The following is a 12,896-nucleotide window of genomic DNA, read 5'->3' on the forward strand; positions in this document are numbered from 1 at the left end:
TCTACCGAATAGGCAGCCACTAAGCTCCAATTTATACTAATCCAACAGCCTAAACTAGCTTGCATAAAAATAAACTTCTTACTTTCCTAAACTAACTAGGAAATTTATTTAATTAAGAATACAACCAGAAATTAATCTAATAATAATCTAACTAGAATTAGGATATATGCTAATGTTTCCTAATCTGATTCGAGATAAAATAAGCTAAACTAATTCCACACAGTTTAGGAAACCGTGTCTCCACATTTCGGCTACAAAATCCGTGTTACTTGCTTGCCAAGTAATGCAATTTCGTTGCTTGTTCACCAAGTAACCCGTGTATCTTGCTCTTTTCGAGTATGCTAATACAGCAGCTGGGCTCGAAGGCAAGTGATGGGCCGACTTTAGCTGAAAGGCTCGGTCCTCAAGCAAGTGTGATGGACAAACTAGGCCCGTACGAAGAAAGAGTATTTCCGACAAAGAAACGGGCGAGAGTGATGATGGGTGAGACGTCGTCTCATGGTGATGTGTCACGTGACCCAGGCTCGGCTTAGCCTAGGTCTTTGCTTCAATTTTTTTACTATCTATTATCTCCTATTATCGTTGTGTGCTTTCCTTTCTCGTTTGTGTGTGATGGACTTAGCCAGGAATAAAACATTGTAACGAGCTTCCCTCGGAATTTAAGAATAAATAAAAACTATTATTTGTTAGAAATCTCTAATTTCTGCATTCAAAAATTTCATTTTTGTATTACATGTTTCGTATTTCGGTTGTACTCTTTTAAAGAGTTGCCTACGTACCCGCTTTGGAACAGAATCAAATCGGGTTTGTAGTTCTACCGTAAAATATTTTATGGAGTGTCCGGCAATGCAAACAACTTATAACTTATTCTAAGTACAAAACAATTCGAATATTATTTCATAACATTTGAGAATGAGGCCCTTTTCAAGGATAAGAGTTCTTAAATTGAACCAAGTTTTTAGGATTCGTAAAATCATTCCCGTCCAGTTTTGTCAGTCGAACGACACCTCCCGACAAAATATTCTCTACCAAATAAGGGCCTGCCCAATTCAGTTTAAATTTACCCCTCGAGTCTTCTGGTAACAAAGTGAGAACTGATTTCAAAACCAAATCCCCTTCTTTTACTCCTCGAGGTTTCACCTTCTTATTAAAAGTTCTCCCTATCCTCTTCTGATAGAGTTGTACATCATGTAGTGCATTCAAACGTCGCTCATCGAGCATCACCAATGAATCATATCGGGCTTGGACCAATCTGCTTCCGGGATCTGACTTTCGAGCAATATTCTCAAAGACGGTATTTCTAATTCAACTGGTTGAACCGCCTCCATTCCATAGACCAAATAATACACTACGCCAAATAAGTCGTTCAATAATGGTCAGATAATGAAATTACCGTTTTAAATAGAAACACAGAACCTTTATTGCAACGACGGTTGTTAAATATATACCACGGTTGTACAAACACCCGACCGTGATATAACATCAATAACGGATCTATAATACCATTATCACAAATCAAGAACCGTTATAAATCTTTTGTTAAATATGTTTATGGCAACGGTTATACTTTTAAGAAACCGTTATTAAATCTCAATAACGGTTTCAAATCTGTAGTCGTAGTTTACTATTGATAACGGTTTAGTGCTGCCAAAACCGTTATTAAATATTATATATGATAATGGTTCATTTAGTTATCTTATTTAATTGAATGTCAAAATTTAACAATGACTTTATTGCATACAAAACCGTTGTTATATTTATCTATTGGCACTGTTTAAATAAATAGTTGTAAAAGTTTTGAATTCGACAACGGTTATCGTTCGTTATCTTATATTTTTGGCGGTTTGAATGGGAGGGAAAATATGTCAACGGTTATTTATCTAAATAAAGCCGTTGTCAAATAGTTGTTTACAACAGGTTGTTTTTAACCAATATAGTTTTTAATTATTATTTGTTTTAAAAAAAAATTGTTCTAGCTTGTTCTAGCAGCTGTTGAAATGCTATTTTTTCAGCTTTTTTCAGCAGTTACTGAAAAATAGCATTCCAGCAGCTGTGCACTGCAAAAATACAATCCTCCATCAAAATATTACACCCCATGATCAAATAAACGCAGTTTAAAAATAGTACAAACAGGATCACAACTTCCTCAAAAAAATAAAAGAAGCCAATACACAACAGCTCTATATATACACGTACATAAAGCATGAGAAAACTATTGAGACTCCGCTAATGAAACAATATAATTGGCCCATATATTTCTCAAATGGGCGATGTCCTATGGCGAATAGTCTGGGGCTTGGTTGAGTATTAGTGGAAACTACAATTTAAAATAGACATAATCAAAATAGACAGAATACATGGAAGTATATAGAATTGAACTCAATTTACGTTTCAAATAGTTTTTAAATCACACTAAGCCGTGTCGGAATGGTATAATAATTTCCGTTGATAACCTCCCAGATGGACTGAAAAACGTAAAAGGCGCATTGTTTGTCGTCTGGTGCTTTAGGAGACTATTATATAAATCACACACAAATAAGCTGAATTAGATAATCAACCTCTCGCATAATCATAAATTAAATGATACGAGTAATTATTAAGAATGCACTTACGAATGGTGTGATAAAATTGGGACCGGTGTTGCTTTCAGATTTCCCAAGTGGACATAATCTTCTTTTTACTTCAAAAATACTAATTAATAAATATACACACATGACATTATTATTTGCATATATATGGCTCAAGTAGTATAATAACAAATGACATTATTGAAGGTTGTAAACTTACTTAGTTATCATCGTTATTATACTGTTAGAGGGTTTGCCTTTGCGAGAGTCAATCCAGTACCTAATGCTTCTGCGCACAGAGAACGCCTTAGGACTCAAAGAATCCATATGCGTGAATTGGGTACTTCCTCTCAGCGATCTGATTATTCAGGTACCTATTACGCCACATGGAACGAAGAATGTTATTGTAATTGATAATTTAAACAAACATCATTATTCGTAAATGGAAATGAATAAATAGTTTTATTAATAAAACTTATTTCATCCAAATCAAAATGTGAACAATATCTAAATTGTCAAGGTCGGCAAATTCCATCAGTTGCTTCGGGTCCAGTTCGGCTATATCAGCAGTGCCCATAATTTCCTCTTCAATGTTAATCATGACTACATCCCCTTTAGGTGACTTATTTACAGTGAGGTTGTGCAAAGCCTTCAACGAAGTAGTTTTCATTTTTTTCTTATATGCACACAATTCATAATAAGAATCATAAGCAGGCTTGACTGCAATAAAAGTAGCTGTCTTATATTGTTTGTCGTGTGGCTTTGTTTTTGGGGAAGACGTAGTCCTTTCGGTGACTTCGCCCATTGACATAGTAGTAATAGCTTTAGCTGCCGCTATGGCTTTGCTTAACTTCTGCAAATGTAAAGATTAAAGTACTTATGATATGTCAATATTCGTACCCTAAGATTTTTAAAGAACAAGTAATAACTAACGTCTGCATATAGGTACCTCCGGAACGACAACATTTATGAGGTTGCCAAGCTATTTCACACAAGAACTTATAACTTCTTTCAAATAAGTGACCTCCTCATTAGGAAATGGTACTTCTACTTTCCCATACTCGTCATTATATAATTGGGACACTTCCTCATTCATGCATTTGTCACGAAGGGGTATACGATGAACCTTAACTTGTTGAAGCCTGTAACACCACCATCTACCAAGGAGCCTTAACAAGACCTTCCCCAGCAGATAAGGGCGTTACCATCTCAGTTGCCCGAAGAATAGTAAATATCTTTTTTTTTTTTTGATAAAATGTGAGTAATATATATATCAAAAAATGTAGGATTTACATGTAATGCAAACCCCTATTTACATAAGGTTCTTATGGCATAGCCAATTTACATCATTAGCATTCACAATCTCCTTCTCTCGTCCTCTAATTTTGTTTCTCACACCATCAATAATCTGCAAGACAATCTGGTTCGGGTGCATAAGGATCGTATCAATTCTGCACTTGTTTCTTTGGTACGAAATAGAGTGAAGTGCCCCATAAAGAGTACAATCTGGACTCCTCTCTTGACATTTGTACCTCCTCTACTATACCACCAAGCTAGATCATTCACCGGCGGGAAACTGCACCCTGTATTCTGCTGCAGAGACAGCAACACTCTCCTACTGTACTGGCATGCAAAGAAGAGATGAGATAAGGATTCATTTGCCTGTCCACAGAGTAGGCAGCTAGCATCAACATCCATCCCATAGCTAACTATTTTGTCCACAGTGTTAAGAGCCTCATGAGCCACTAACCATCCCATGAATTGGTGCTTTGGTAAAGCCCAATTATTCCAGACTACCTTACTCCAACAGACAGGAGGTCAAGTATTCCTGAGCCAACCATAACAACCACTAGGTGTGTACCCAGTTGGTTGTACCACCCATACCCCCATCCACAAAACCATGGGCAATTTCCTGCTTAACCTTACAGATCCTTCTCCAAACCCAGCTGGAATTAGTTGAAGGAGTGTACTCAAACCAGTCTCTCCCTCTGATATGGTTACATTGTACCCACTGTACCCAAATAGAGTCCCTTTTCTCAGAAATCCAGTTCACCAACCGAACCACCATTGCTTTGTTCCAGACTTCTTGATTCTTCAAACCTAATCTCCCTTCTTCTTTTGGTGTGCAAACTTTTTCCCATGCTACTAGAGGAACCCTCCTATATTCTGTCCCATTATCCCAAAGAAAATTTCTACAAGTAGCTTCTATACTTCTTATGATGCCCTTGGGTAAAATAAACATCCAAGCCCAGTAGGAATGCAAGGTATTTAGGACTCATTTGATCAGCACAAGTCTCCGTGCATAATAAAACTTCCTTGCTCCATAACTATGAACCCTCCCACGGATTTTCTCAATGACAGAAGCACAGTCTGATTTCTTCAGTCTAGTAGTTTGGATTGGCATTCCCAAATACTTAAAGGGGGGAACTCCCTCAGTAAAACCTGATATCCTGAAAATATCAATCTTAATATGGTCAGGTACTCCTCTAAAATATGCATTAGACTTATCAGGACTAATTTTTAAGCCAGAAGCTTTTGAGAAAGTGGAGAAAGACTGTAACAAAAGCATCATGGAATTAGTGTCACCTTTACTAAATAGTAGCACATCATCAGCAAACATAAGACAGGCTAGCCTCTGGTTTTTGCACATAGGGTGAAAGTGGAAATCATACTTAGTTGCAGCATACTTCAAAGTTCTGGTTAGATACTCCATACACAGGGTTAAAAGAAGGGGAGACAATGGATCCCCTTGTCTGAGCCCTCTCTTGCCCTTAAAATAACCAAACATTGCCCAATTGAGAGATAAAGAGAAGGATGCAGTGGTAATGCATTGCATACATGCTTTGGAAATCAGCTGGGAATTTCAGCAGCCTCAGTAAGTCCTCCACAAACTGCCATTCCACAGTGTCATATGCCTTTTGCAGGTCAATTTTGAACAGGCACCTAGCTGAGGCATTAGGTCTCTCATAAAGTCTAATGAGATCCTGACATATCAGGATATTCTCCTGAATACTCCTGTTCTGAATGAATGCACCTTGATTCTGATCTACTATATGAGGTAGTACTGTAACAAGTCTATTACACAAAAGTTTAGAGATAACCTTGTACACAACATTGCAGCATGTTATAGGCCTGAATTGAGTGACATTCTGAGGTCTCTCACATTTTGGTATTAAGGTAAGGGTGGTGGCATTAATTTGTGTCAGCAATCTTTTCTGTAAAAAGAAATCCTGGATAGCTCCAATCACTTCTCCTCTTACCTCTACCCAGGCATCCTTAAAAAACTTACTCGTGTACCCATCAGGGCCAGGTGACTTAATATCAGGTATGCTGAATAGAGCATCTTTGACCTCCTTCCCACTGACAGGTTTTATCAAAGCTGCACAGTCCTCAGAACTGCACTTAGGTCCTTGCTCTATAATTCTCTTGTGTATCCTTCCAATAGCCTGACTAGATCCAAGCAAACCTTTATAGTAGTCTAGGAATGCATCTTGAACTTGATCAGATGTATCACAAACTCTTCCAAATGTGTCCTATATCCTGAGAACTCTATTCCCATATTTCCTCTGCTTAAGCAAGTCATAAAAGAAGGCACTATTTGAGTCCCCATCCTACACCCATTTGTGTTTAGCTTTCTGAGCTAGAAAACTATCTCTTTTTTGCGGCAAGCTCTTTTAGTTGTGCAGCAGCTTCTAATTCAGTTGCTCTTTTCTGTATATCTGAAGGATCCCTGTCTAACTGATCCTGCAATTCTTCTATCTGCTTCTGCTTGATGTCAGCAGCTTGTTCAATATCACTGAATTTCTCCCTGTTCAATTGTCTAAGGGCAGGTTTCAGTATTTTCAATTTCTTGACAAGTTTAAACATTGGAGTCCCAACTACCTTAGACTGCCAAGTACTTCTCACCATTGGAATAAAATCCTTCGATCCACCCCACATGTTGAAGTATTTAAAACTTCTCTTGCCTTGCACCTGCTTGTTAGTACTCACAATACATGGCGTATGATCATACATCCCCTCTGGAAGAAAGTGGGCATACAAATCCTGCAGATGATCACACCAATCCTTGTTAACCAACACCCTATCCAACCTACTATATATCCTCTCCTCAGGCTGTTGCTTATTGTTCCAAGTATATAGGGCACCAGTAGCAGCAATGTCCAGGACACCACAATCAGCCACACAGTCCCTAAAAGGCTCCATCTCAGATGAAGGTACATTGCCACCAACTCTTTTATTTGCTGCCAATACACAGTTAAAATCTCCTGCTATAGCCCATGGTCCATCAATAGTCCCTGCAATTCTCCTCAAATGTCCCCAAAGAGGTGCCCTATCATTAATTCCATTGAAAGCATATACCATAGTCAAGTAGAAAATAGTCCTACTCACTAATGATTCTACCTTCATATGGATAAATTGGGCATTGTATTCTAGAAATTGAACCCTGAAAGACCTAGGCTGCCAAAGAATCCAGATCCTTCCTCCATTGTGATATCTACTATTAGTAGATATGCACCAATTATTAAAGTTATTTACAACCTTATGAAAAGCCTTACTCTTTATTTTGGTTTCTAACAGGCCAAATAACCCAACACCTTTATTTTGTAAAAAGAAATTAATAGCCTTTTGTTTTCCTACTCTATTCATACCCCTCACGTTCCAAAATCCTATACTATCCATTAGATAAAATGGGGGGATTAACACTACCATTTTCAACTGTACCAGATTTGCCAGGAGATTTGAGTACCACTTTATAAGAATGTGCTCCAAACGACTCCCTACTATACCCATCCTTTGCCACTTCCTGCTCACTGCCTCCCCTTCTCAGAAGTACAGTCTCTTGACTGGAGTTTGTAATACCTTGGAAGGAGAAGTCAAAGGTTTACTAGGAATCACTTACAGTTTTGGTGTAACCATCTTACCTTTATCATTCTTTACAACTGGTCTCCAAACTTTCTTGACCACAGTCTTCTCCTTAGTCATTTTATCTTTCCTGCATTGTTCCTAATCATTCCCCATACCTTGACATTTCATGCATTTGATAGGCTTCCACTCATATTCAATTTCAATGTGATTCACTAACCCATGCTCATCCTTGAAAGCAATTTTGGCTGGCAATTCCCGATCAACCACCAACTCTACCATAACACAAGCAAAACCCAGCCTAGTTCTCTCCTCAGTAGCTGTGTCATTCTTAACATATTTTCCTACAATGCCTGCAATTTTTGGTAATCCCTTTCCCCAGAACTTGAGAGGCAACTTATGCAATCTTATCCACGCAGAAACACATTTCACATCCTCTTTAGTCATCTCCATGTCTCTTTCCCAAACTTTCACAATCATTGGTTTATTGTCAAAGAGATAGTGTCCTGATGAAAGGACCTTCTCTTTCATTTCCATCGTCTTAAATCTAACCATGAAGATCCCATTGGGCATGAAAGAGATCTTGTCTATATTAAACCTCGTCCAAATTCGCCTATAAAACCTTCAACTATCTCCGAAGGTGGATTAGCTCCCAATATGAAGCATACAACAGCCTGCTGCCAATACTTTATCTCCTCTGCAACATCTTCCTGGTCTAACTGCAGCATATCCTCACTCCCTGTTTCAGGATCATTATCTTGTTTATCTATGCTCTATTCATCGTCCGCCTTTTCCTCCTCATTCTGACTTACATTGATGTCCTCCTCTGCTTCTTCTTCTTCTTCTTCTTCTTCTAATTCAGAATCCGTCTCTACTACCAACTCTGGTATCCCAACCACTTCATGAATATTTTTTGTTTTGCCTTCCATCTCAACATTAGGTTCATTCCTTACACTATTAAGGTTTTTTGAAACCAACGGTTCTTCTGCAATTTCCTCCAAATTCTTCCCCTCAGACGTAGGAAGAATGCTCCTCCCACATAGAGTCATCTCTTTTTGCCTCTGCTGGATTGATTTCCTGGCCATGTGCATAGAAATCATTGGCGGCACAGCATGACGTGCATGGATTTTCTAGGTTTTTTTCCTTTTTTCTCTCTAGGTTTTAGATATCGTGGATAATTATTGTTACTCTCAAGTATAGTTGGGATTTCCTCTGTAAGAATTGTAAATATCAAACGTCAATAAACGAACAATTAAGTTTATTACAAGTTACTCAACAAAAATAAAAAGGTACAACTGATGACATCTATCAGCTACGTGAAACTATCTCTGCCATGACTCGTGGTAGACTCGTCCCTCCAAGGTACCCAGCTAAGTTTCCCATATCAACCTGCTAAGACCGACTGCTCACCATAATAGATCACGGCAGTACAAAACACAAGAAGAAAACAAAAACAACACTACACAAGGTCAATAGCTGACGGAAGACACCAAACTAGGTACAACAAACATATACTTGTTGGAATATGTGTCCTCCGACAATAATGCGATCACGACTGTTGATCATGATGATCACATGTTTAAGTCTCATTTTTAAAGAATACAATTGGGAAGTAATTTTTACTGTCAACTGGTCAACATATATCGGTAATGATTGGCTGACTAGAGTTTGACATTACTGTCGTACGACGGTGGTGATCAGTTGACCCCCTAGGTCATACCTATAGGGCAACACTCTTAATTGATCATTTAATTAATCGTATAACGTTACGAGTTAATTAAATTACTTGAAAATTGACGGACGATTTTGGAAGTAAAATTTACGTATCACATTAAAATGTGATTAAATGAGATACGGTCTGAGTAATTGAATCTTATCATTACTCGGATGAAATAATTGTTTAAGGTAACAATTAAATTTGAATGAATTATTATAAATACGATTTATAAATTGGTAAAATATTTTGTTACAAGTAATTATGAATTACTAAGTCGATTTTTGTATGTGACGTATTTTTATTAATACGTTGATTTTTAATATGTTAAAAATACATAACAAATTTATGTAACATGTGACATGTGACATATTGACAACTGACAAAAATAACATGGAATCCATGTTATCAAAAGTGCCGAAAATTGGAGGAGTATTAAGCTATATATTGTGTTTATATTATAAGTGGTAAACATAATGATTACATGCTTTAGTAGCCATGCAACCCTAGTTTGCATTTTGAAGGCAAACAAGAGCATGCATTGGGTATGTTTTCTTCCCTCCTCTTCCCTCCTACCCGGTTTTACCAAAGAGAAAGGCAAGGGTTTTTGCCTTATATTTTTGATTAACACATTACATCAAGTGTGGTTGATAATTCATTCTTTACTCATCCAAAAATTAGAATTCTAGAGAGATAAAAAGCTCTCTTCTTCTTCCTCCCATAAACCGAAAATATTAAGTGTATTATAATATTTTTGGGTCATTTTTCTACTAGATTAATATTGTACTAGTTCTTATAATATTAATTTTAATTAAGAGTAAGCTTTGGGTATAAATCCTAAGGAGAGATCCTACACTTGGATCTTAGTTCTTCCATTAAAGGAAAGCACAAGAACAAGAGAGAAAGGTAATCTCTCTTGTACCCTTAAACCGAAACATCCAATGTAAGAATAATGTTTCTTCCTTATTTTGTTAATTAGTTTGCATGCATAAGATCCATCTTTAATTATATGACAAATTATATTATGACATATATGAGTATGTTAGTATATATAGATCTACATTTTCTATCAAGAGCCATGGTTGTTTGCATGCAAATCGGTTAAAAGTTTTTCCGAGTTATAAAGAATAACATATAAAACTTGTAAAACTTGTGTTATTATGATATATCACGAAATTAATCCATGCATGTTAATATTTCTGGTCTAAAATGTTTTTAGGATATTTTGGTTATTTTACGGATTTTTATTGTTCATATTATACAATAATGACATTTAAATATGATTTTATGAGTAAACATGTCATTTTCGGACTAAAATTAGCTATACTTCGAATTTTCCATTGATTTATGGATATGTTGTCACATATATTATTTTGAGATAACCTGTAAATTTTCATAATTTTTGGACTTGTTATGCTCGAAAAATGGATTTTTCATTATTAAATTCGGATTTAGGTGAAAAATAGGTTAATATGAGATAAGTTTCTAATATGGCCATAGAAATTTAGTATGTTGTCACATGCAATTTTACAAGATGTGTGTAAAATAATAGGCTATTGTGAAGTCCTTTTGCATGATTTATGGATTTTTGAAGAAAAATAGCATGAATAATGACTTTATTAGTGAAATATTGATAAAACATACTCTATGACTAAAGAAAAATATCATATGTTGCATTTTATTGTCTTTTTCAGATCTAAAATTGAAAAATTGATGAATATAATTTTTCACATGTTTTTATGATTATTTTAGTTAAAACCGATAAACCGCAACATTGTTTTTCCGGAAAAATTTCGAAATTTTTAACCTAAGTTTTTGAACATTATGAGTGTCATGGTATTTTTCCAGAATGTTCATGAGTTTAAATTTCAAATTTTGAATTTATTTGAAATTTTAGTGACTTATTTGAAGTTTATAGCTTATTTTATGATTTTAAGTCCATTAATGAACAATATTAGAAATATGAGTTAATTATGGTCAAATTATTAGTGAAGACTATATTTTGAGTCCTAAGAGGTTAGGGTAATTAACTTATGCATAAATATGAGTTTATGTAATTTTGTGATTATAAAATGTTGAAATCACGCAAATCCGTAAAAACCGAGTAATATACGATATTGGCTAATTAAAGGCGATTTAGCATAAAATTGGGCATGTTCATACATATTATAATGCTGCATTTATTTTTATAATTGTCATAATTTTAATTTATGTAATTTTGAATTATGTAATTTTACTTAGTATGGCCTTAGATTTTAATTGGTATTACCCTAAATGTATGGGAATATCGATTCGGTTGTAATTTTATTGTGATCTCGTATCACCGTCCTGTAATTTAATAGATTTATTTTATTATAGTTACAAATGTATAATAGGAAATTATGTAATTTGCTATGTAATTTAATTTATCTCGGAGTTCCCAAAGGCGGATTTCTTCAAGAAGGCGATACATAAAGACGGTGTTACCTCGAGATGCGTGCCACAACCGAAGTTCAAGGGACCAATGGAGTTTGTTTCCGAATATGTAATAGTTATATAGTTTTTCTATTTCTATTTCTAGGAAGGCGATATATAATAATTTAATTTTATTATATGTCGCATGCATCGCTAAATCGCCATAACTTAAACATGCATTGTCTTTTATCGAGTTTATCGACCGTGTCAATTAAAATTATCGTAGTTCACCGCTTTAGTTCACTTAAAACGTGATAGATAATAAATTGACATGACCACTCGCTAAAACAATTAATTGAGACATAGCCTTACCAAATAGTAGAAACCATGAAAACCTATTTCGCGAGGGAGTGCACTCGGCCCTACCGGGGTACAAACCTTGTTACGTAGGGAAAGTGGGTGAAGTGTGCTAATCCACCGAATTCATGTTGATGAGGGATGAATCGGCCCTACCGTGCCCAAGTTGATGTGGATTTGGATTATGGACACATTTATTCGAAATTTGGATTGAGCTCAACGGAATTATTCGTGACCGTAGTCGCATGTGTTCCGGGCTATAGATAATTATTAGAGTAATTTTATCGACCAAGAGTTCTAATAGTAGAATCGATTAAACGTTAATCCACCGAGTTATATTGATAAAGGATGAATCGGTCCTACCGTGCTTAAATCGATATGAATTTGGGTCTTGGAATCATTTATCTAGTTGGGTAGAGGTCACTAGAAAAATGCATAAAACTTGTTTAAATCATACATTTTTACGAGTATTATTATTAAAACGACATTTGTTTTACTCCTATTTTGTTTTGTAGACCACTTCATTTTCTCATAACAAATGGCTACACCAACCCCTAATGCCACGCCTCTCACTAGTTCATCTTGGCTCCGATCCTTCATGGATCGATGTAAACTTGAAAAGAATGGGTCAAATTTCTCCGATTGGGATGCCCAACTCAAATTAGCCGCCGAAGGTGACGACAAGCTTCGTTACCTTACCGAGGCCTCTCCACCCGAACCTTCTACTAGGTCGACCGCGGCCACTAGGGAAGCATATGAGGCTTACCAAAAGGAGTCCGCCGCAATGAAAAATGTCTTGATATTTGCGATGTAGGCGGACCTCCAAAGGAGAGCCTTTAAAATGGGCAATGCTAATGAGATTTACTCCAAGCTTGTGACAATGTTTTCACAAACTCCGCGGATCATCCAATATGAGGCGGCCGTGGCATTCTTTGATCTCGACTTCAAAGAGGGCCAAAAGGTTAGCCCTCATGTGCTCAAACTCATGGAGCTTGTCGAGA

The 12,896-nt window shown here is 36.3% G+C and overlaps 1 protein-coding gene across 1 annotated transcript; it reads right to left on the reverse strand.

The window, feature by feature from the left end:
• Positions 1–3,879: 3,879 nt before the first annotated feature.
• Positions 3,880–6,929, reverse strand: LOC141639300 (uncharacterized). The gene is made up of 6 exons (XM_074448461.1): positions 6,217–6,929; positions 5,406–6,017; positions 4,903–5,263; positions 4,429–4,791; positions 4,071–4,364; positions 3,880–3,987 (listed from the first exon to the last, which is right to left on the reverse strand). Exons 1-6 carry the CDS (start codon positions 6,927–6,929, stop codon positions 3,880–3,882), a joined length of 2,451 nt encoding a protein of 816 aa, XP_074304562.1.
• Positions 6,930–12,896: the final 5,967 nt, after the last annotated feature.

The sequence above is a fragment of the Silene latifolia genome, chromosome 2, assembly GCF_048544455.1.
Source record: "Silene latifolia isolate original U9 population chromosome 2, ASM4854445v1, whole genome shotgun sequence".
In the NCBI taxonomy this organism is placed as follows: Eukaryota; Viridiplantae; Streptophyta; class Magnoliopsida; order Caryophyllales; family Caryophyllaceae; genus Silene; species Silene latifolia.

Coding starts and splice junctions, on each gene's coding strand:
- LOC141639300 (XM_074448461.1), bottom strand. CDS start 6,929: ATGGTATATGCTTTCAATGGAATTAATGATAGGGCACCTCTTTGGGGA. Junction 4,792..4,902: donor TTGAGAAAATCCGTGGGAGG/GTTCATAGTTAT, acceptor ATTTTACCCAAG/GGCATCATAAGAAGTATAGA. Junction 3,988..4,070: donor TCAAGAGAGGAGTCCAGATT/GTACTCTTTATG, acceptor CACCCGAACCAG/ATTGTCTTGCAGATTATTGA.